This window comes from Melopsittacus undulatus, chromosome 2, assembly GCF_012275295.1.
Source record: "Melopsittacus undulatus isolate bMelUnd1 chromosome 2, bMelUnd1.mat.Z, whole genome shotgun sequence".
Lineage (NCBI taxonomy): Eukaryota > Metazoa > Chordata > Aves > Psittaciformes > Psittaculidae > Melopsittacus > Melopsittacus undulatus.
The window spans coordinates 62,438,710-62,463,882 of NC_047528.1; the positions used below are offsets into that span (position 1 = coordinate 62,438,710).

Here is a 25,173-nt window from a genome sequence, read left to right on the forward strand (position 1 = left end):
TGAACACTATACAGCTGTGTTAAGTGTTTTTGCTTGTACTTCTCTGTAAGATTCAGGCTGAGATTCAGCACTGTGCCATGGGTTCATGGCTAGCAGCTGCCTGGCTTGGAACCTGTGCAAAAGTGTGTGTGCATTTATCTGTGAACCACTGTAATACTTGAAGCTCTCTGAATATTTTTGGCCAAACACCACCATCAGCAACAGTAGTGTGGCAGTGTAGCCACTTGTACAAAGAGCAGCAGTTCCCAGTTAGCGTTGGGCTATACACCACTCTGGAGTGGCTGGTGTGACACCCCTTGGAAAATGCCTCATACACACATATTTTCACAAGACTAAACAGCATAAAAGCTGGGACCGAGGACTACACTGTAGATATTTATGAAGAACAGCTACCACAGCATCCTTTAAATAAAACATCTTCAGAAGAGGAGTGCGACAGAATAGATGTGCTATGACATCTATGACAGGATTTTGACAAGGTGGGGCTATTTGGTGATACTACAAATGGTTGAGATAACTGGAAGAGGGAGCTTGTCAACAAGCTCTTGGAGCTAGAAGTGAAAACATGAATCTCAGACTCCTGCCACTGCATGGAAAGGACAGCAACTGCTATAGATTCCAACAACTCATTCAAATTTCTACAAAAACATCATCAAGGCAAGAAAACGTTAAAAACTGTACAGGAATAATACTTAAAAGCACAACTTACGCACCTACACAAACCAGGCATGATGGGAAAAGTGAGACTGAACACCATAAAGAAAAATCACTTCTACTCCATCAGAAATTATTTGAGCCTTTAATTAAAACTGCAGGTGAAGAAAATCAGATCACCACAATTCCTTTCATCTTAAAAAAAATTCCATAGTCCCCCAGTTCCAAGCTTTAACAAAGAGGCTTTAACTAGTCAAAAATCAGGGGTGAGGTTTTGCCCAAACAATAGGAAGGTACATAGAAAACAGGAAAATAAAAATAAAACCCATGTCTACTGTCCCTTTATTAAGCAGTTAGTACTGGAGACTATTAATGCTTAGGCCTAATCCAGCAAATGAGGTCAAAAAGGCAGCAAAGCTTGCAGAATCTTATCTCAGTAAAGATGGAAACAACTGAAGAACTATTAATGAGCTTGTTGAATGGAGAGAATGTTGATTAAATACAGCACAGGCAAAACCAAGATGAGACTTGCTGGGTCATAAATTCATTAACTGCTTCCAAAACAAAATACTTTCAGCAACTCACACTTCAATACTCTTAAGCTGTTTGCAGAGGTCAAAGTAACAAAGAATAAATAAATAAGTAAATAAAAAGGCACATGGCAAAAACTTCACTTAGACGTCGACTTGATTTAGCTTTGAGCTACTAAAACTAGAAAGGAGTTAGGGACTTAGAGAGCCTGTAAAAAGGGACTATAAGAAAAAAAGTGGAAAAAAAAGGATCGCAAGAGGCATAAGGCTCCTGAAACAGAAAACATAGGGATCGTTTCAGAAAAATGAACAAGGGGCATGAAAGAGTAATTGCAGTAATCAGTTTACTAAAAAGGAAAACCATTCCCATATATTTTTCCAAACACTACAAAGAGTCAATGAGACTGAAAGGCAATTAACTCAAATCTGAAAACACTCAAACATAGTCGACTTTCTTAATGTCATTGCCATTCTTGGTACATGCTTAGATTCACCTAGAGAAAGAACTAGGTATTAGAAGGCAGAAACCTATATTCTCTGCAGAATTTACTTATGATGTTTAAGAAGCAGCCCCCTGTGAAGTCCTTTTGTAGGTATATTGTAAACAACTTTTACTTCTCACCAACTTCCTATGGCAAGCTTCTATATTCTTAGAAGACAGTCACGGGTAGGTGCTCTTCAGGCTAATGCCTGACCATTCTGGATTGCTCTGAATCACTGCTTTTCTTCATTGAGCTGGACCAAGCAGAAGTGCCACTGCTCAATTTGTAGTTAATGCGAGTACAGAAAAATACAGTTGTTAATTGAAATACAGCTCTCAATTCAGATAACCTTACAGAAATAGGATTTCAAGAGTGGAGAGAACATAATGTGTGTAGAACTTCAAAAACTGTACTTGCATCTCAGGGCTGAGCAAGACTGTGATTCATTCAGACTTAGTAATGTGGTCTCCTGGCAGTGGTATGATTTATACCAAAACAAGTCAGACAGTATTGGTGTCTGCTTAACCCACACTGGAATTATGCACAGAGGTAGTTGTGTTACCACTGGCTGAAATACACAACAGGTAAGGAACATGTTTTAACAGCAAAAAGGTACCAGGAAACAACTCCATCTTGCAGCTTTCATTAAAGCTATGAACAGACTTACTTATCACAGAAACAAGTAACACAGAGCTTGTTAGACATTGCCTCATATCAAACTGTCCCCTGCAGTCGCAGAAGTTTTCTCTTTAGGACACACAAATTCCAAGACAAAAAAGTTAATTATTCACTCTATTTCACCTTGCTACAGTAACACCAGGACTACCACCCAAGGATAAATCCAGTACTCCATCGTGACATAATACCTTTTTTATTACAATATCCAAAAAACTGAGTATGCAAGACTTTGAGACCTCACGATCCCTTCTTCAGTCTGAGGAATGTGCCATCTAAAGACTGTATATTTAAACCATAAAGGAGTTTAAATGTAAAGAAAAGAGAAAAATGCATTTTCTTCATAAACATTCTGTGTGTCTCTTCCTACCAACCACACCATCCTCTGTAAAACCCGAAGATTTCTTTCTGTAAAGCAAATATATATATAGTGTTGGTAGCCCACCCCACCCCATCCCAAGATCAGTTTTTATTAATCTTCTGTATTAGTGTCAACAATCAGCTACAGATACATATTACTTTGAGAATTAAATACATAATCGTTTAATTCAAACAAGCAGAAGGGCAAGAGGAAAAAGCATTATGTGGATGGCACATTTGGTTGTAGATTACCAAAACATTCAGCCTTTACAATTCAATGATTCTTTCTCTAGTAATCAACTTTCAAATAAAATTTCTCTTTGTTGCAATTACAGACCAAAATACACTAGATAGTTTTCTTTTACTACAATCTTACCATAGTAGTTTAAGAAGTACTATTACAAAATGCTTTTAATTAGTGTACTCTTTACAAAGAGTCAGAGAGGCAATGTAATAGCAGAGTACAGTGTAAAGAGTGCTTCTAGGAACTAGGAGGTTTTGTAATATACTACTCGGTAAGCGATATAGCTACAGAACTCACAGCCACAACTGTTAGGTCTACTCTCTCTCACTTAAGTAGCTGCAGCTTCAGTGCATTCAGACTGTGCCCGATGTCTCTGAACGGAGAGTTCTGCCTGCGTGAGCAATCTGATCAGATTAACACTGATTTGAATTGAAAACGCCCCTCCTTGATCTGAGCTAACTATGTAAACGTACACAGGAGAGGGGAGTTTTGAACTCAGCCGGGAAGGTGAGTGCTTGCCACGGCCACCCAAGGGAAACTCTCTACCTGAAGAGAGGTGGTCGGAGATTAACAGAACTGGAACACAAAATAGAGGCAAACAAAAAAAAAAGACAAACAGCAACCAACAGAGCAAACACTTTAGAAAGAGCCTATTCCTTAAGCCTGCTTCAGATATTGCTCTGCTCTATAAAAGTGAATTTAGGACCTAAGGCTTGTAAGTTATAAGAGGCCCAGGTGGCCAAGTCCATCTTCAACGTCACTGAAGTGCTTTCACAAGATATAGCTTTTCCCCGTGTTCACTGGTGAAGATGGGAGCCTTTTTGTAGTGTTCCACCAACTCATCCATAGTATTAAAGCGACGCTGCCCAATACAATAGACATTGTCCACGAGCTGCACCTTGAAATGTTTGTTCTTCCCCGATGCCTTTAGAGATACTGAGAAGTCACTGGGCTGTTGAGAAGAATTAAAAAAAAAAAAAAAAACAAAAAAAACAACAAAACACAAGAATTACATAAAAGTGAACAAAATGAAGGCATAATTTTGTGGTTTCAGGAACAAACTGTGTCATACAGCTTATGGTAATTTATGCTAGGCTTTGTTCCATAGCTCAGTGCTTTAGCTACTTAAGAAACCCAATAGTCTATTATTCAATAAATAATTGCCACCATTATTAACGTGCACAGTTAAGTCAGTTAAGTGAAAGCTCCCCAGATGCACAGTCTGAAGCTGCCAATTACATGACTAAATTGCAAATATTATCTTAGCTGCTCAATCTAGAAGCAGGAGGGTATCAAGGACAAGAGAAAAACTTCCATCACATATGATTTCCTTGCTAACAGTCCTGGAGAAAGCAATTATTGCAATATTGCTTGGATGAGATGAAGAAAATTCCACATACTGCTTTTTTCAGAGCCACGACCACTAGAGGGCCATTCTTGCTTTGCATTGCAAAAGACAAAACCACATTCACCCTTTATCTTCATTACCACATGTATGGGGAATAATTTCTCCTATTGAGTACACCTTTTTTGTAAAAAAAAAAAGGATAAAGCTGTAGAATAAAAACACAGTATGAATCCCACCATCAAACCACCTCCCACAAAAGACAAAATGTAAGCACTAATTAAGTTATTCAGGACAGAACAATTTCATGTGATAAATCTCTTTGTCTTGGCAATCAGTTGCTTTAACGAAGACAGCGCTGTCTTCCCAACAGCTGGGATAAGACCATTCTACTTTCTGCATCACACCATCCCTTGCTTTCAGCTGAACTCCTCCTCTAGCCATCAGCTGCTGCTGCCTGGTCCTAGAGACAGGAGCACAGGCTTTGCCCTGCAAGAGGTGGCTGGAGTGTCAGTGTTATGACAAACAAGAGTAATAAAAAGTAAAAGCACACACCAGTTTGTAGCAAGCACTTAATGGAGACAAGTTATACCGGATGTGACTGTGGAGGTACTGCCGCAGGGTCTCTGCCCACTGAAGGCTCAGTCAGCTTCAGGCAGAAAATGCTGAAGGCACTTGCTGAAATGCTTCAGATGCAGCCCTCCTGCAGTCCCTGGTCAGGCTGGTGCTGGGAACCTGAACTTGCCTAGGCTAAACAAATGCTACAAGCGGCTATCTGGTTCACAGCATCACTTTACAAACCACCCCAATGCAGCTGAGACACAGCAGAGGACCAAACAGTGGGGCGCAGGAGCTCTCAGACATTCCTGCTGTCACCAGACTTTGGTTCATAAAGCCACATACACTAGACTCTGAAGTCTCCCATATTATGTTTGTATGGTCAGATATATACTGAATATGTATCCAAGTAAGCTGAAAGACAGCATTTTCACAGGCACACTGTCTTTCTTCCTGCAATGACACAGATCTCTGCCCCACACATTCCCACATTCTGTCTATCCCCAAATCTTGTCCCTTGCATCCCCCTATCACCTATTTTTTAGTACCAACTCCTTTCTCTTCCCTTCCAACTCCACTAGCCCTGCCCACAGCAGACAAAGCTCCTGCCATGCCTGTTGATCTGGCTCTCGCCCAACTTGCCAGGCTTGCACCTCAGCTTTGGGCAGCAGCTTCTTCACTCTTGCACTGCTCAAGCCAGCAGCTTCCCACACCTCTGGACTGAAACACTTCTACCTCAAGCCACTACATTCCAGATCCACAGGCATCACTTCTGTAAAAATTATTTTACATAACACCCATAGGAGAATTACTTCTTCCATCCATGGTCCACTGTCACTGGGCCTTGGCCAGGAAGGCTGCTTCAGGCATTGAGCAGCTCCAAAGCTAAATACACCCAACACCCCTGTGATTGCCAAGATGAGAGGGCTGGGGAGGGTGGGGGAATAGGATGGAAAGAAATGTGCATAAAAGTGCATCCTTGGTGCTCGCAGTGCTCCACCCAAGATACATTCTGTGGCCTGTCATCCACCCCTAACTCCAAGTCTGAAAACTGCTATTTTAAGCTAGCTAGCTCTGATATTAAGCCCCTGCCACCGGAGCATCACAAACAGGGCTGCATAGAGTGCACAACAAGCCTAACTTATTTTCAACACCTACCCTATTGGGTTAAAGCTAACCTGGTTGCACCAACACTGTGATGTAGTTAATACCCCAAATGCAGTGTGGACAGCCCCCAGGCAGCAATGACCACACAGGCCTACGACCTGTTTCAATGCACATTTCCATAGTCATAATCAGCAGCCATTTAAATGGCAACAAACCACAGTCTTACACAAAGAAAACTCTGGGACCATGGGCTCATGGAGGAGAAATTTAGGGCATGGGCTCTGGGCAGCGTGCTGATAGCTGTGTTTGAAACACATAGTAACAGGCAGGTCCATAGGTCTCTTCAGGAACAGAGTTCAGGGAAGCATGTATGAACTACCTGCTTATGATTCAAAAAAACCCAAGATCAAGCCCTGCTGGCTTATGTTCTGCAGCTTCCATGGGTGATGCCTACGCCAAACAAACAACAGTAACCCAAAGGCCCTCATTTAAAATAGAAGAACTTACAAGTGGGAAGTTCATAATCTGCACTAAACACTTTTTTTTTGTTTTAGGAACAGGAAAAGTTGCTATGACAAAGGTTTAAAAATAAGTGAAATAATCACTTCACACTCAACAAAGTTTTAATGTCTTCTGACAAAGCACAGTTGTTTTCAGCATGTCAAAATTAGGTGGTTTTAAACTCTTTTTATCTGCTAGGAAACACTGTCTTTAGAACAGAAAGGATGTGCTAATGACACACAGAGAAGCTCTGGAATAGGTCTTAGACCTCTGATCTACTGACCTATGTCCCAGGAACCGGTCTGACTTAAATCTTTGTGAGGTGATCTACACAATACATTAAATAGGTTTCCTGGCATTTTAATTATAACATTAATGAATGAACATTCTCCTGAACTATTGTCTATTCTTCCCAGCCTCAGAACTGCTAATTGCATTGATGCATAGATAGAAGACATTATTATCTCTTATTTTCTCCAGAATATGTTACAAAGTTTATTCTTTTCGTGATCTGATTTAATTCAGTACAAAAAATAGCGGAAAGGCTGATCTAACTCTTTTGAGAGCCATCATCCGGTGCAAAGAGATGGAAGAGCTCAAACAGCTGTTGCAGAAACCCTGAAACCCTTTATTGGCCTCAGCGCAGTCACTTCTACAGGATTCAAGACCAAACAGCAAAGACAAGTGGACTTGCATTTGGCTTTATTTTGGTTCCTTTCCACTCTAACAAGCATGCAAAATGGTTAAAAAGACTTATTAAAAAAACAAATCTCTAGATAAACTACTGCTTTTAATGTTACCATTTCAAAGTATGCTGGCTCAATACAGCTTGAATTGGTTCCCTGCTGTCCTCCCTGGATTTGCTCCAAGTCTGTTTATTTTATTTACTGTTAAAGTTATTTTGTTTCAACTGCTGGCCAATTTTTCTCCCTTCTCCCTCTTAAATTAATTGCTACATTTGGATGTTTGTACACTAACTCTTCTAGGATTAAAAGCCTCACATACACCAAATAAAAGCACATCAGAAGTAAGCTTTAATCCCTGAAATCTATAGAAGAGTTGTTAATTCTGCAAGAGAACTACAGAGCATAGCTTCGTGGCAGGGAGCCTGTGTATATTTCTGTAGCATCCTAATTGGGAAGACCTAAACCTGAAGTTAAATCAATTCCTAAAACAGAAAATTGAGTATTAGTTGTCATGCATCTGCAGCTCTTCAGTCCAGGTGTAGTAGTACTTCTAATCATTCCAGATTCCTTTAACTCCTGCTTATGACTAAGATGATCACAGGCTAACTGGTGCCTACAATGTGAGGAAGACAACAGGAAGATGTTTCTTTTACTTCTTTGGTCAGAAACCTCACTGTCTTTTCAAAAAAATATGGAAAACTTTTATCAGGAATACAAGTTATAAAATGATATAAGGGAAAACAAGTGAAATCAAGGAAGTGGTTTCCCTCTTTACAATCTCCATTTGAGAACAAAACAGGGCAATTTTATCATAGATGGCAACACTGGGAAAAATAACTCCCTCTCAAAATCCTTTTACTGATCCTCTAACTCATTTTTTCCCTTTTAATCCAGTTCCATTTGGCAACGTCCTTCCTCCATCATAGATATTGTGATGCACTCACTCTTCAGACTATTCTAGACCATATCACTTGGAGCTCCCCAACTCCTCCTACTTCCATACCCAGGTTTCCCCTTCACTCCTCCTCAGTCACCCAGCCAAAAAAACAAGTCACAGCTCAAAAGTTTAAGGTCAGGCTGAAAAGAACCATCTCGAAGTGTTAACTCCTTTTTCTACCCCGTCTACCTCATTTAGATATAAACAAATACCCTTCTTCTCTATGCAATGTTCACCACGTTCCAAAATCAATGTTACACAGATCAGAAACATGTACTGGCTCCACTGATTTTCAAATGCAGCTCTAATAAAATCTCTATACTTCCATTTAAAACAAGTCACTGGGCTATTTCCTTAGCTTATTTTTAAAGATAAACTTTCTTCTCCTCTCTGCTGTACTCATCAATCACAGCATGTCACAAAACATGACAAATGCTTCAGGTTTTGAACAGTTGCCACATTTCGTTGCTTCTATCTGACACTTGCAGGATTAAAAACCCAGGAAAATAGGGGACACCCTTAATGCTACAGAATTAGCACCTCAAAAAGCATATGAACTCTCAACCTGTGCCTCCTTCCTCTGCTGTCACTATTGCTGGACAAAGAGCACAGAAGCCAAATGCTGTATCAAAGACTGACACAAATCCGGTCGTACCTACCACCCTCAGTATCATTTTACTACATCTACAGTCATCAGAATCACCTTAATACTATGCACTGCAACCCCATTTAGGACCAGTTACTGTAATTTGATATCTGTGACACTACTGGCAGCCATTACTTCCTAATGAATAATTGCTTCTGAAATTGTGTAGCTCATTCATGTTAACAAATACAACTGGCGTGAGAAAAATAACATCATCCCTGCTTTATGGGAAGACATCACAGGGCTATAAAGCAGTGGTTTTTGTCTCATCACCAGTTTCTCACACACTTGCAGCAGAACTTAAGAGGCCTGCAAGTCCCAGCAGAAGTTCCCTTTGAAGTTTAAGGGTGTCTGCAGCAGAGGATCTGCTCAGAAACTAGAAGTGTGGTGCGGTTGCCCTCCCTCATCACCAGCCACAGCCTATTACTGCTTCCTGTTAACTACAGCACTCACAAGCATACTTGTTTCCCAGGGTGAACCTGAACAAAAAAGTCTTTTCCTTCCAAATTTGCTTCTCTCCCCAGTGGAATCTTAGATCTTCAAAGCATGATGATCACCTACCCAACCGAGGGCAACAGTGTCAGCCAAGACTTGTTTGCCTTGTTTTAGGTACTACACTCAGAGAACAAAAATCTGACCACTAAAGAGCCTACAATTCAAAAAGGGGAAGAAGTGGTTGTACATAGACTGCAAAGATTAAACCTGCATTATTTATTCAGGAGTACTGCTTAAATGAGACAACCAACTTCAGTTTTTAATCAATCAAGCAGCTTGCAACAGAAAGAACAAGTCAAGCACTACTTCCAACTAGGTAGGTTCCACTTCAGTTTTCTCCTTTACATCTCCAAAACCAAGGTGACATGACCTAGGTATTACAGAGCTGGCAAAAAATGTTATCAGTAGGGATTCGTGGCTGTTACATAAACTATGGGCTTAAATGGTTCAAACAAGTTTACGGTTCTAATAATAGTATTTCGTAATTAATGAAGATAATCAGGCTACTAGCTACCTGACAGTGTTCATCTCAAGATATTCTCCACTATGGCAGCATCTAAGTGCAACCGAGGAGAATATTTCTGGCTAAGGAACCTAGCTGTGAGACAAACATCTGGTACAGTTAAAATCTAGAGAAACAGAGTAAAATCTTGCAACTACTAAAATCTGGAATGGAAAAACATGACAGTCTCATCAAATGAATACAGAATAATACAAACCTTCATCTATCCAAGAAGAGCTTTTCATAGCTCAGTAACAAGAGCAAAACTCAAAGAAATTTAAGAAAAACTTTTATACAGACTACTTATTGTAACTATGGTGATGGAAGGCTATAGAAAACCCTAAAATAGGTCAAAAATCAGGCATGGGATTAGCAGGATGACTCACAGCTTTATTGATGGGCCTTTTCAGAAAAGAATAACCCCTGCATCCACAGCTTTAATAGGTGGATTGATAATACAATGGAATAGGAAGTGCTGGTCTGGTGGAAAGATGAGCAAACTTTGCTATGGTCTTTCTAATCAAGGTCTTTTGCTCTGATCATGCAGACACTCCTGGTAACTCTTAGCCACAGCATAAACAGCCTCTAGTCACACATATGAAGTATGGCAACCGCCAAAAATTTATCAGTTATTTCTAACATCTTTTTTTGTTCCATATATAATGAGCTTGAAATAGATATTTTATGGTCTACTTCGCAACTATGCCCATTTGCTTATTGCATCGCTCTTGGCACTTCAGGAACACCCTCCTTTCCCCCCCAAACCACAAAGTAGTTATCCCCCATGCTTTTATAATTCACTTATATAAACAAATTATATGATGGTATGATCTATAAAGATTAGGGCAGACAAAACTTTGAGATCTTCTTTAAACATCATAAAACCTAAAACTCTAGTAGTACTAAAACAAAGGAGGCCTTTACACGCATAACTACAGTTTATCTCATTACTCAATAAAAAACCCCAAATACAGGATCCACAAGATCAGATAGAGATTAGAAAAAGGGGAGGAAAACTGACAAGAAAAAAATAAAAAAAAAGAAAAAAGATCAGTTCCTCAATTCAGTACGTTTTTGTTTCATTGCATGTGTGCAAGAAATTTGCTGTAATAGGAACTGAGTAAGTTTTCTGGGATTTCTGGGATTTTCTGGGATTCCAGAGTTAGATGTTGGAAAAAACTTGAAGACCACATTCTCCATACATCTTCTTGTGCTCCACAAGTAACAACTTCCCCCACAACAACACAGGTAGCAAATTTGAAACTTCTTTGAATACAAGTGTGTCTAATGCTACAATGTCATATTAAACTGAAAGGAAATTTGTTTGCTCTAGAGGCGTACTCTTAAGAGCAAAGAAACAAGCCACAGCACAGTGGTCACTGTGACATGGTATGTGCTGCGAAATGGCTGTGTATTTTTGTACTGTAAGTAATGTATTAACTTTCAAACTTCAAAGCTCTGGCACTTTCTAAAAAGGCAGAAGGAAATTGTTATCTACTGTCTCAGGGTAACTCCACATGCAGCATCCAGATTTGGAAGTGAGCTTCTGTATGCTGCATGGACACAGCAAGGGTGCACTGCATCCAGTATACCTGCCTGACCCTGTCAGACAGGATGCTACTTTGAAGAGACAGCTGAACTACTGTAATTTAATGATTACCATAATCCTCTAGTAGCTTTCTACATTATAGAGGACTACATGGCCCACTTCAGTCTCTTCTGTTGACTAAACAAACTTGATTCCCCTCAGGCTCTGTCAGTCATGTTTTCTAAATTTCTTTTTTTCTTCCTGTTCTCCTTTGGCTCATTTGTATCTGGTTTCAGTTAGTGATTACAATTAACTAAAGAGCAGAAATAGGAACTCGATGACACCGAGCTTCAAACAAAGGGTAGCTTGACAGCTATCATGTTTTCTTCAGAGCAAATTCATCAAGGAAAGATGCCTGAGATTTAATCAGACAACAACAGCATTGGATACAGATCTAGGAAAAAAATAGAATATTTGGGACTGTTACTGTTATATTTTGTCAACAAAGTTCTGCATGATGTAAAAATTTCAGTATAGCAAGAGTCCTAACTTCAGCAATAATAGCAATAACCTACTAATGTTTTCAAAAAATTAGACTCCAAAGTTGTATTTGGATACAGAAAACCCTGCAAAATTAACAATTTATTTGTCTTTCAGCTGTTGCTCTGCTGTCACTCTAAGCCACCGTTTATCTCCCTTGCCAAGAGCCAATGTGCCAGCCAATCCCAAATTTCAGTATTGCATATGAGGAATATGCAAAAAGTCAAACTGAAGCTCAAAAATTATAGTTGCTCGTCCACTAAAGAGTATCCTTTAGTTTGCACTACCTAATGCCTCTGCCTCAATACCGCTTCAGACTTTGACTTCATTCTGGGAGGTCTGTGAGTACCTGAAACTGTTACTTAGGAAGAACAGAATCAGCAAATGAAAGGTGAAACATACTTCCAAAAAATTATCAGGAGCTAAAAGGATCTTTACTCCCAGATTTGAGCTCAAGCTTAATTCTACCCTTTACTTTATGCAAGTTCTTTGCTTTCCAGTGTGCAGTCGTGCCAACAACTACTACTGACTAGTTACTGAAATCATTTACATGAGGAATAGCATATGAGAACAGTTTTCCCTGGATTTATAGGCAATTATGATAAAGAATACCACAAGTTCTAACCAGAAGTCATGAATGCAATCAATACAGCCTTCTGAAGCCATTAGAGTTAAGAAATCTTTTTAAAAACATATTATAGCTCAAACTATGTGCAGTTGACACTGCTTTAGTTTCTATTTGCAAATCTACGTTATAAACCAGGATGGCCCACAATACACGCACAGTGAAACCTCACACAAAGATGATAGAAGTCTGTAGCTGCATATGTTAAACTGATTTTAGTAATATCGTATGCTCAAATTAGAAGACTGTGCTATTAATTAACTTAATTTTTAACCTTTATATGTGAAGCAATAAGGTATGGAGACTTCTATGAAACAATAATTTGTTTTCAGGGAATGGTCCTACAACTGAAGCAATAAATGCAGAAAAGCCCTAATTGCAGATTCAGATTTGATTCACTTTTTTTTTCATAGCTTTTGAAAACCATATTAGGGAACTATTAAAATCTGTCACCTTTTCCAAACCACAGTCAAGGGATAATAAAAATTTGAGTGCCTTAATTATGAATTCTCTGGCCTCAGCATACATGAAAGGCCTTTCAGTGTAATTTTAAATCTGTACGTTCAGGATTACAATGATCCCTAATCAGTATTACTTATATCCCTCTGATGTCATGAAGGCTCAATTTACAAAGCATGTGAGCTGCTGACTTGGCCCTCATTGTTGTGTATCATAATCTTAACTATTAGATACAATACTTTAGATTTAGGTTGTAATAAGGTAAATAGAGCAGAACTACATTAAAATGGAATTTTAACCAATAAAGAACCTATGTTACTATTCAATTAAAAGCAGAAAACTGACCAATGCAAAGACCTCATTTGAAATCACCTTTAAAATAAAACTAATGACTGAATTTGCAATTCACAAGAGCTATTTTATCTTGTAGTGCTGTAAACTTGAGAGGGATTGCAGATAAGGAACACATGAAAAGTCAGACTGAAGCCTGAAATATTTACTTGCCTGTTCACCAATTAAAACCCACTGGATAATACAGAACCAGCCATGAAATTTCAGTGTAAATGTCACTGCATCTCAGTAACAGACCAACTCTCACAAGCAGCAAGTGTATCAGTTGGTAATGCCTACATATAGGGAAGCTATTAGTGGTCATGCTTGCTAACCCAAGCATGGAGTATTACAAAGCCTGCTGGGCTGAGTACCACTTACCGAAGATTCACTATCTCTAACAAGGAAGTCTCCTTCCACTCCCCTTTCGTTCAGGGCACATTCTGCTTGATGTCGGGTAACATTCCCGTAATACCACTCTCTTCCAGCAAACCGTCCGGTAGAAGATGGTCCCGTGTAGCTTATCTGAGGTGGATGGGAAGTATTAATGGTAGGACCATCACTAATGATTACTACATAGTTTTTAGGAACAAGACCAATTTGCCCTCTGGAATTTTTACATTTCCACCATTCAGGGTCATTTTCTGGTTTTTCAATGACTTCCATTGTTTCCCCTTTTTCAAAGTTGAGCTCTTCTTCTGTGACGGAGCTGAATGGATACAGTGTCTGAACAACGTGGAGTACTTTGGTTCCCTGGCCGTTACTCATGGAAGCGCCTTTCCTTAAGTTGAGAAAGCTGGGTGAATCTGCAGTTGCCTCCTCAACCTCCTCTACCACATAGTTCGAAGGAAACCAGCCAATCTGTCCATTGTAGCTACCTCTCCACCAGCCGTCACTGCACTTCTCCATGACAATCACTCGGGATCCCTTAACGAGGGACAGTTCATCCTCCCTCTCCGCAACATAGGCAAATTTCACATAGGCTGGAATGTTGAGATCGTAAATCCGGTCAGCGCTGCTGCCGTTGGACGGGTACTCTGCGTCTGTGCTAGGGGTGGGTGAGGCGTCTCTTGCGCTCGTCTTTCTCTTGGTTTTTCCCAAACCTGTTCAAGAGAGAAACATAAAGTGGTGACTTGGACTGTTCATCCACAGATTGCAAATGCTGGATTTTAGTGATGTGCTTCTCCATCGCAATGGAGATCTCTTCTGTAACATTAGACAGAACCAGTAACACCTTTAAGGGATCAACATCCTGCTGATGCATCATTAGCTAAGCAGCAGTTAGTGTTGTAACTGCTCTGTTTCCTTCACAGAAGTACCAGAGTTTTAACACACTTAAAACCAAGGTTTTCTTCACATTACAAGAACAGCTAATCACTGGAACATTGCGCAGCTTTCTGTTACGTCTCTTAAAAATCCAGCCAAAAGATCATGCCTTTTAATGTTAGTGATGACTTTAATTTGGCTTAAGCAAAACATGAAATAAAACCTACAAAAATAAACTATCACAGCAACAAAAGCTCAAGTTTCTCTGCAGATTACATTTTCCTCTCTTCATCCTTCAGTCAGACCCTAGGCAGCTACAGCTGCAACTCCTCCCTCTTGCAACGTACACCTCTTTCATCTACAGTTCATCATGTACTGTAAAAGCATAAACCTGACAGTCAGGAAGACCATTTGCATACATTCCCTTATAATCTGTAAATTCTGATGTACTGTTGTGGCTTTAATTATAGTGTGAAATACAATGTACAGAAGAAACAACAATAACATTAAATACATAACTTCTTTATTCCTTAATTAGAGGAACCATTCTAATGTCTGTTTAAATGTGGAAGAAAAATTTCACAACACACTTTGTGTACTTTCCAAACTTTTGCAGCAAAGACTGCTTAAGCATATATAAAAACCAGAAAGATAAAGACAAGTAGTTCTTCCTTGTGAAATTCACTTAGAAAAGTTCTGAAGAGAGAAAAGATGAAGTCTCAGGAGAGCACAAACCAAACAACACACAGTATGTTATGCAGGGGACAGAAAGCAGAAACCAAGACAGAAATAGGAGCTTCTGTACTTTTCTCCATGCTCCTAGAAGCCTTGCTGGGAGCTGAGAGATTCACTTGAGACACAATGAGTACATGCTGATCATGGCAGATTGAATGGGAACAAACAAATAAATAAATAAATAGGACTTTGCTTTTCTTGCTTCCAATAATCTCATAGAAGGAGATGCATGCTATTTCATTTTTAACAATTCAGGACTATTTAATCTGGCCACTCTACTGCTGAAAACTGCACATGCTTTTTTACTATATATACATATATATGTACATGCGTATACAATGGATAACTTCAGCAAAGCTGTTCATTCAGTGCAAACTACCTGGTTTGTTTCACAGGGTTAGCTGTACAGCACAAACAGTACACATAGGACCATACAGGGATTGCTAACTAGAATGGTTGGACACATTAATTAATACAGGCTGAAGATCTCCAAAGACAGCAGAAAATTCCAATGATCCTAAAGTGTTCCCTGACCTTCCCCAGCAGCTCCTTGCTTCCTGCAGGAGCCTGCTTACATCCTAATGTCATTCTAACTACATCATTTCAGCCAAGAACACTGGTGGCTGCACTTTCATGCAAAATGAGGCAGAGCAGCTTATTGTACTAAGGGAGACAATCACAGGAAAAGCATGTCCAAGCAAGCATTAATCGGAAGCTGGCCAGGCTCCCATCTCTGCCAAGACTGGAAATTTTCATCAGTTTATAGATCATTTTCAACAAAAAGACGAGGATGCAACAGAGCTAAGGAGCATTAAATTAGGGTGATATAAACAAACACAACTTCTGCTAGGAAAGAAGGGAAATTACTTGTTATAATTTCATGGAAAACAAGGAACTGTTATTTCAATAGATTCACCCTACATAAAGCCCTACACTGAGACTGAACCTTCCAGATTAAAAGCTTAGGTACTGATGTGTTTTGTAATGGTGATATGCAGCACCACTTCCTGGAATTACAGCAGGAGAACTAATAAAAGAAAAGAAAAACCCAAGCAGATGATGAAGAAGCTGGCCAGGAGAAAACAAGTTGACAATCAGAGCATAGAAATAACTGTGAGCTATGGGGTTGCAGTGTGATAAGAGAATGCCATAGACTGGAAAAAAATTTGTTGATAAACAGGTGAAAAATTTCTCAAAAAAAATAAAGCTGACATCTGATAAAGTTATTTAAACATTTAGCGAAAGGTTATCATTCAAGCACTTTCTTGCACTGGGAGTTTTATAAATTGCAACTTTTCCCACAAACATCCCAATACTGCATCTGGTGTTTAAAACTTTCCTTTCTGTCCTCCCAGTTCAACACAAATATCGGGGGGTGGAGGGAAGTGAAATAATCAGAAACTTCACTTTTTTCTTTAACTTCACTTTTTTCTTTATCAATAACGGCAGTCAGAGCTCTTCAGTTTAAACTTAACTTTTAATCTAACCAAACTTTCAAAGGCTGACAGCATGATTAGCCTCTTGCAATAGCAGCAATGTGTACCAAATACTGTGTTTCCAGTTGGTTTGACCAAGGCAGCTAAGTATGCAGAGACGCATCTGCAGCCAAGCACAGCAAAGGGCATGCACAACATCATCTAACACTCATTTTTTTCCATGAGGTTACAACATTCATAGCTGCGTCTATGACAGAAGAGGAAACAAATTGTTCCATGAGCAGAATAAAGGAAATCTGTTCCTGTTTTTCTCCTTACACCTCCTGCCGCACTATTCCTCCTTTGCCTCCCCCATCTCCTGCGGGATCCACAGTTACGTCCCTTTACACTATGACTGCCTTCATATTCCCAGGTCCTCCTCATACCTCCAGCTTCCCACTGCCACCTCCAGACTGCCCTCACAGCATACTCCATCTCCCATGGTGCTGCACTCCTTACCTTTGTAGGACTGGCCAGCCAAGCTCGGCACTCACTGCTTTTCAGCCTGCACGGACTGAGCAGCGTTGGGATTGCTCTGGCCTCTACGCCAGTGAGGGACACCAGCAACAACCCTCCCAGGCACAGAGTTGGAGAAACTAGTTAGTTTACCTCTGCCAGTCTGTCAAGTTTGCTTAAAATTGGGCGAGTTATCAAGGGTGGACAGATGGATGGACCATGACAGCTGACTCTAACAGCATGACTGGTGTAGGCTTCATTTCCTTAGGAAACAAGTCTAAAAATACAATTTAGTAGGATGGCTGGTCATAGCTAAGCAAGAATAAAGTTAGGACAATTATAAACTTCATATGCACCTATGACAAAAATGACAATGCCATTAAAAAAAAAGAAAGTACAATCTACATGAGTTGTCTTCGGAAAAGTAAACACTGCCATTACTCGTTACCAACAGAAATGCTCACTTACTGCTATTTGTAAGGGTAACCCTATTATGTTTGAATGGAATGAAACCCACATAAGGAATTTCATGGAAAACAAAACATTCATGCACTTCAGGAGTCGTATCTGGAAGAGTCAAATATACTTGTGACTGCAGCCATAATTTTGTCATTTTTATTGTCTTTATTCTAATGAAAACTTATCTACTAGTGAAATACAACTGTATTTTCCCATTCTGACTCATAGATTACAGTTCTACTGAAACCATAATCCTTTGTAATACAACTAGTTATTTAGGAAAAACCTAAAGCAATGGATTAGCTTTCAAGTGAGGGAAAAGGAGTGGGAGCAAAAGCACTGCAGAGAAGCAGAAAAATTGTTTTATGTTATGACATTTCATAGGGAATAATGCTGCTCACAGTCTACAGCTGACCCACACTGAACTGGTTCATTCGTGTTCTTGGAAACAAGTTGCCCAGTGATGTGAGAAGGTTTAGTTTTTAGGTGGATATATTGCTGAGATAAAAACCATAAAATGGTTAGCATCATTTCCAGAGAAGGCATCCATGACAAATCCTTCTTCTCCCTGCAGTGAATGAAATCTTCTGGCACCAAGGTCAGTCCTGGAGAGACTCAAGAAATGTGCCTCCCACATTACTTCATGCCCTCTTCCTTTCCTCGCTCAGTTGCAGCTCTGAAGAATAGCTTGTTTTGCAAGCAGCAGGCCGAAGGAAGACCAGTTTCCTATGAATTTGCTTCCTGTCTAAGTCCCCATTGTGGAAACCACAGCTTTGCACCCTTTCATTACCAACTTGTCCCCCTGATGGCCTTCCCACCGTACTTGCGGGTTTTCCAACTCACACCTACAGTTCCTGCTCTGTGCAGCTCTCCCAGACTTCCCATTTTATGGAAAGTTCCTTAAGTTCCCCCAGGAACTGCCTTGAGCCCCCCTCTACACCCCAAACCTCAAAGTGGTGGAATCTCCTTCTGGTCACTCCCTTTCAGCCTGATACTGTGACAGTGCCAGTCCCCCTACCCCTGCCTATGTCTTCTGTTATGCTCCTGGCCTAAAGCTTGGCCACATGTCAGACAGCAGAGATGCCCCAACTGCCCAGCCTTCTCCTGCTAAAACCTAAAGGATTTTTCTGTCCTCTTTCTGCCTTCACTAAAGGTGCTGAAACAAGGATGCTTAGCTACCACCTTTGTGAAAATTGGTGCTTAGGGTAAAGAAGTTTCATTACGTTTAAAACTTCATCCTAATACTTTATCAAATACATAACTTTTGCATAAAGGTATTTTTTGATGCCAGCAAAAATTCACATTAAATTTCCTAATTATGGTTTATATTACATACTCCCTTTACTAGAAAAAGCCCATTTACAAAACATTTTAATGGTTTAATACCTAATTTTAGGAAGGCTTATTTGATTATTCTTTCCATGCTTCTGCAAGATGGTGTCCTTGCCTGAAACAGGTGAGTAACCACATTTTGTATTTTTAACTGCTTTAGCTCATTGCCACAGGTGAAAGAACAGATTCACTGACGTGGCTGTATAATGCATTTCCACAGGCTTATCTGTGCTCACGTTTATTTCACTAAGTTCTATTTAAGAATAACACACCCTAAACACTGAAGATACTTGCACTCAAATTCTCTAGCATTTCCCTCCCAAGACTGCTCCCTAATTTATTACAACTCATATGTAGTTTAAGTTTAAATAGACTAAATACAGTTGTTTCTTTTCCAAAGGGATTTTAAGTGTTTTCGATACCTCAGATTATTGACCTTTCCATCCTCCCATCTTCTACATGTAAAAAAGGCCAGTGAATACCCAAAGCCAAGTTCTGAAAAACAGTTTGCAATGAGACTAGTGTAATCTGAATTCTCCCAATCTGTCTTTCCTAAAACCTTCTCTGATGCATAAATCATGATCAAAAATATTTTCTGTAGCTTACCCTGCACATCCAATCAAATTCTCAGGACAAAAAGGCCTTTCAGAAAAAAAAGTGCAACACAAGAAAATTGTAATGCTTTGAGAAATGATAAAGGCAACATTTTATTTCCAAAACAGAATTCCTCAATTCCAAACTCAGTAAAAGAGACCACATGCCACTAAATATACCAAATACAACATTTTCAGAAGCCTCCAGCAACTTCTTATTAAAAGATTGAGGGACATTAAGGACACCCTCCCTCCCTAAGTAACTGGCCTTTAAACTATAAAGGCTGTTGCAAAACCAATAAAAGAGTCTTAACCAAATTCTTGTAAACTGCTTCCTCTTGAAGGGACTAGATTTTTCACTAAATGGTATCCCTCAAATATCCCGTATTAATGTAGCAGTAACTAGTTTTAGTCTAAATATACAGCAGGAATATAACAGCAAATGCCGCTGTTGATGTTGGTAATGCTGTTACCTTCCCTCTCCCCGTGGCAATTAGAAAATCAACTTTTAATATTTTCTTTTATTGCTATATTTACATCTTAATAGATTCTTTTTTCATAACAAGTCAGAACTGATTTTTGTACCACGTTCTCAGCCTTTTGTGTTTGAAATTATTTTCCATCAGTTACTAAGTATTATAACAAAGCTATAAATCAACAAAAAATTAAGTATTATAAGGATCATTAAATAGATATCTTGAATTAATAGTGCATCAAACACCACCAGCTACTTTCTCTCACAGCTTATTTACAAATACAACAGCTTTTTCTCTATTAAAAACCTAAATTATCCTGTATCACCTAGTCAAAACACAGGAACTCATACTAGAGCTGAATTAAAAGCATACTTACATACAATCAAAACCAAAGGTGGGTAAAAAAAATAGTATATTTCATTTGTATGCCTCTAAAACAGAGTTTGCAGATTCATTTTTTAAATCCTCTAGAAATATGATGCTCTGCCCACTTGAAAAGGCAGGCAGAGCTAGTGAGCATCTCTGCCTTCCCACTAGCCCCCAGGTTACCCAAATTGGCAATGCCATCCACAAAGAAAGCTGCTCTGCCATGAGGTTAGTACCCAAAAATCAACCCATGATGCATGGTTCTTTCAAAAGCTGACTAACTGGCATGGTTTTAGTGAGATTCATGCAACACTGGGCTTATTCTGAGGAGTCACCAGGAGTCCCGTGGTGCTTTGCAGCTGAAGTGCTTCCCTTCCTTGCTTGGGATGATACCCTGGCCCAGCTTCCCAGTCTGCACTCCATGACAATGCCTTTGAGCCCTAAGCTCAGCTTCAGCACTTAAGTTCGCAGCTATTCAGTATCAAACTGACCAATTTATAAAATTAAAGGTATTGAAAAGAGAAAGAAAAAGGGAAAAAGTTCTGGGAGACGCTTCCTTCAGCTTCTGCCTTACATCTTACCCATGCTGCCCCAACTCTCATGCAGGCTGTCAAGGCATGGGTTTTAAACATAACATGAATATTTGAAAATTTATTTATGGGAAAAATAATTAAAAAATTATCCAATAACTGATATTTCTTTATGTTACTGGTCATTCTTCTCTGAATTAAAGCAAGCAAATAAAACACAAAAAAGCAGTTAAGTTTACAATTAGTACAATCTGTGTACTTCTAGAGTAAAATGCTTTAAACAGTTACTATCCGCTTTATGCTCAAAACAATGAAATCAAGCCACCACAAAGATGATAAGTACAGTATGTGTTTTATGAAAATAATTTTCATCAGATTTTTAAAAGAATATTTTCTGTTTAAAAAATAAACCCATTATAATTCTAACCGAAACAAGGCACTGCAGAGCTGAAAAATTTAACATTACTGAAAGCTATTCAGACAGCTTCCATTAAACAGCTGAAATGTTCAAGCAAAAGAAGTTTGAGGCTGATAAGTTTAAGGAAGTCAAACAAATGAGCTAGGAAAACTCTAAGTATAAATACCCAGAGTAAGAGCTTGTTCAGATACTGGGTAATAATAGTCCCCCCTATTTTATTTTATTTCATTTCATATTTTAAAAATAATTTCTGTTAATCTTAGTGATTTAAAAGTTAAGAAATAAGATGGAAATACATTTTAGTTCCCCAAATTGAAAACCAAGTTTTAAAGAGCAGCTCTCCTAGTTCTAAAAATCTTCCAAGAAGAGGCACCAAAAATTCTCATTCAATGTGGTAATCAAGTGTATTGCATTAGAAGCAGAACCAAAAAAGTTTATCAAAGCTCGATTTTGGGGTTTTGTTTTTTTGTAGAGGCAACATTTATTCAACATTTTAGCCAATTTTTACTTGAGATATTCAAAATCATGATTTTTTCCGGTGCATTTCAATAGAATTGCAATTCCATCTGCTTCATACATACACAGTTAAAAAAACGATCCTTTTCTGTTTACCAACTTATTCATCCCAAATACTAAGGCTCTGAATTATATTGCATATTAATGTATATGGTTAATAAGTATGCAAAGGGTACAGTGTCTTTTTTAAAACAAAAAAAAAAGCTTTGTATTAAGGTGAAATTAACTTTTCAGTAAAGTCCTTAGGAAAAAGCATAAAACTATGTAAATTAGGTAATTAATTCACCCAATACAGAGATAAACACATAACTTCTTGACAGCTGGAATGTCCAGATCAGACATTCATTCAGCTTTGTAATTTATTATTAATTTTTAAAAATAATTTTAGGCTAACTTTGGCTCTTTATTAAAAAGGAATTCAGCAGCTTGAGGTTTCTTTTGTTACACAGAAAGAAAAACTAAACATTTCTGCATGTTTTCAGTCTGCAACCTCCCACCCCTTCTTCTCCCCCTCCACCTACATGTTCATTTTCCAAGTTAATGTTCAAAGGCCAAGATCCATATGGTATAGTCAGTATTTTAGAAGCAACATCTCCATCAACAGTACTCTTTAAAGGACATTGCTATAAATTCCAGACACCTTCAACTGCATTTGTAATACAGAAATGAAGTTTTACAGCTCTATTAATGACTCTTTGTATCTTCTTTAAGAAACTCAATACCAAAAAAACACTGCACTAGAACAAATCAGAAATTGGAAACTCTTCTTTAAATGTCAAATTGAAACTCTGACATTTCGACAGACAGACTGCTTTATCTCTATGTTTTTTCAAATACGGGAAAATGTAGTTTCCAAGTTCCCCATACATCAAGCACTATTTAGCTTGGAGGCTTCCATAAAGAAATCAACTCAACAACGGTATTAAAAAACAAGTACTGCGTTAACTCCTGTAATTCAGACTGTGTTAAATGCGCCTATCTTGTCAGGAAAGGTACATTCAAATTCCAGTACAGATAATAAGTTTCCTGTACCCAATGAATTTTAGAGCAAGATGTTAAAATGACAGATGTACTACAGGAACATATGTGGACAGAGTTCTTCTGAGGGCGCCAAACACATGATCCAAAGGCTTCCATCAACCGCCTCATGTATGTTCATGTATGTTTCCCCAACAGAAAAGTGAAGTAGATAAAGTCATACCAGGAAACAATAAAATGGCATTGGGATTTTAAATCCTTTATGGAATAGCAAAAATGGTCATCTCGGTCTCAAACAGAAGGTATATAAAATGAATGGGGTTTCTCAGAATCTGTAGTTCCAATGTCTGACTACAAATGTAAATTGAAGACAGCTTGCTTTAAATACACATTTTTTGCTTTCAAATGGAGATTATTTAAAGATATTTCCACCTACTTTACAATCTTATTAAGCTGCTTTCTTGATTTTGTAGGATACCCTGATAAGAAAAAATAATCAAGTATATTAAACCTAGGGGAGCCATATCCTTCCATGAACAGACTTACAAGGTATGGGAAGAAGACACAGTAGCCCTGCAGGACTTCCCAGTGCTTTCTGTTCCTTTGATAAAGAGAAGAACAGCTCCATTCTGCCCTTGCTTCATAAACACATACTGACAAAGAAAACCCTTTCTGCATGAGGTTCTCCGAGCTATTTACCTCAATATAAACTCTTGACCCTCAGAAAGTATACAATAGCTTATATTTCCTCTCCTTTTCTAGCATTTGATAGAAAGATGATTTATATTTAGTTATCTTGCATTTATATGAAGTAAAAGACGTACACAGGACAGCTTGGGATACAAATCTGGTTTGCCAGCATGAACCTACTCCTTTTTTTTTTTTGTTAAAAAAATAAAGTGAAAGTTACAGCGAGACTATCCCAAATGTAAGATTATGGCTCTCCAATTTAAAGACTCTTCCAGCTGATATGGAAACATTCGATTTCAGATATGGGCAATTTTAGTGCTAACTTGGTCTTTTTACTTCTTGTTTGCTCACATTTGCTCTCAATTCTGTACATAAAAATGAAAGGCTTAATAGGTGTTAAATTTGCATATAGAAGTTCACATCATCAATCCCAAACCTGAACAGGCAAATTACGAAGCAGTAACTATATGACCCCTTGATTCAAAGAAATGCATGAGAAGTCAGTGATGCAAATACTGACCAAAGGGCAATCTCTCTTAGCATCAAAGAGCTCAGGATAGTCCCTCCTGAACCTACTCTTTAAGGTTATAGCATTTTATTCCAGTTGGCCCATGCCAACACCAAGCATGATGTAAAGCCTTGGCAAGTCTCCTGTAAAGGTCAGAACGACAATGCTATGCTATACTATGTTGTCAAACTTTAAATACCATGTTACAAGAAAATCCAAGGTATTGATTACTTTAATCTTTGGAAGCCTCAGAACTCCTTAGAAGCCTGTCACAGACACTGCAATTTTACTGAAAGTTTCCTTCAGGAAATAAAACTGAAGTAAATGCCACCTTTTCTCCGCAAACTTACTCTCTGAATTGCAATGTCCACAGCTTTATTAATCAAGGGCTTTCAGGTTATTTGCAACTACGTAAGAAAACCGAACCTCTCCATTATCGAAGAGGAAAAAACAGGAGAAAACAGCTCACTTCACGAAACAGCCCATCTTCTCTGAGTTTTGGCCCTCACAGCCAAAACATAAAACCTCACAGCTCACACACAAACTAAACCAATTCCTTCTGTAGATTAAAACTCAGTAATGAACAAGTAATACAGTAATAAATTTTGCTCCTGGTCTGGAGAACAACCTCCTGAATTAACAATTAGAAAAAACATCTTACAGGTTTGCAAATTGGTAGATCCCATGTACAAGAATGATATTTTCACTACATCAAAATACATTTTCCTCTTCTTTCTTTCACCTTCTCTTTTCCTTCATTTACAAGCATCAAAGACTGCTAAACAGGGACAATGGCAGTGACAGTGTAGAGTTTAGATGGTTTACAGCCAAAGCCCTAAATCAATTTTCTGGTGCAAATTACAGCTACAAATAGTCACCTACTCAAAACAGCACCCTGAATGCCCACTTGGACAACCCGCAACCACAACAACTACTTGTAAGTAAACAAAGTATGCGTACCATTGAGGCGACTCTCAAAGCCATTTCTGCTACTGGAACCCTCCTCTTTCAAAACAAACAGAGGTAGGTGTTTTCTCTCACATAGCAGGTTTAGGCTGTGTGTCTGCATACATTATGCACCATCTCGATTCCTTGCTTTAGAGATGTGCTCCACAAAACATAATGTTTTTGAGACTCAGTAAAAGGAAGGAAATCTTCTCTTGTGCATTCT

At 38.8% G+C, this 25,173-nt stretch overlaps 1 protein-coding gene across 2 annotated transcripts in view; it reads right to left on the reverse strand.

The window, feature by feature from the left end:
- Nucleotides 1-2,445: 2,445 nt before the first annotated feature.
- NCK2 (NCK adaptor protein 2) overlaps nt 2,446-25,173 on the reverse strand; it is an 87,769-nt gene continuing 65,041 nt past the window's right edge. Inside the window, exons 5-6 of one of the 2 annotated variants that reach the window (XM_034074450.1) lie at nt 13,586-14,307; nt 2,446-3,897 (exon numbers count right to left, since the gene is read on the reverse strand). In XM_034074450.1, coding sequence (XP_033930341.1) covers nt 3,703-3,897; nt 13,586-14,307 — 917 coding nt within the window. In that variant the 3' untranslated portion in view covers nt 2,446-3,702. The remainder of the gene's footprint in view (nt 3,898-13,585; nt 14,308-25,173) is intronic. The other variant, XM_034074449.1, reaches the window with a different exon arrangement.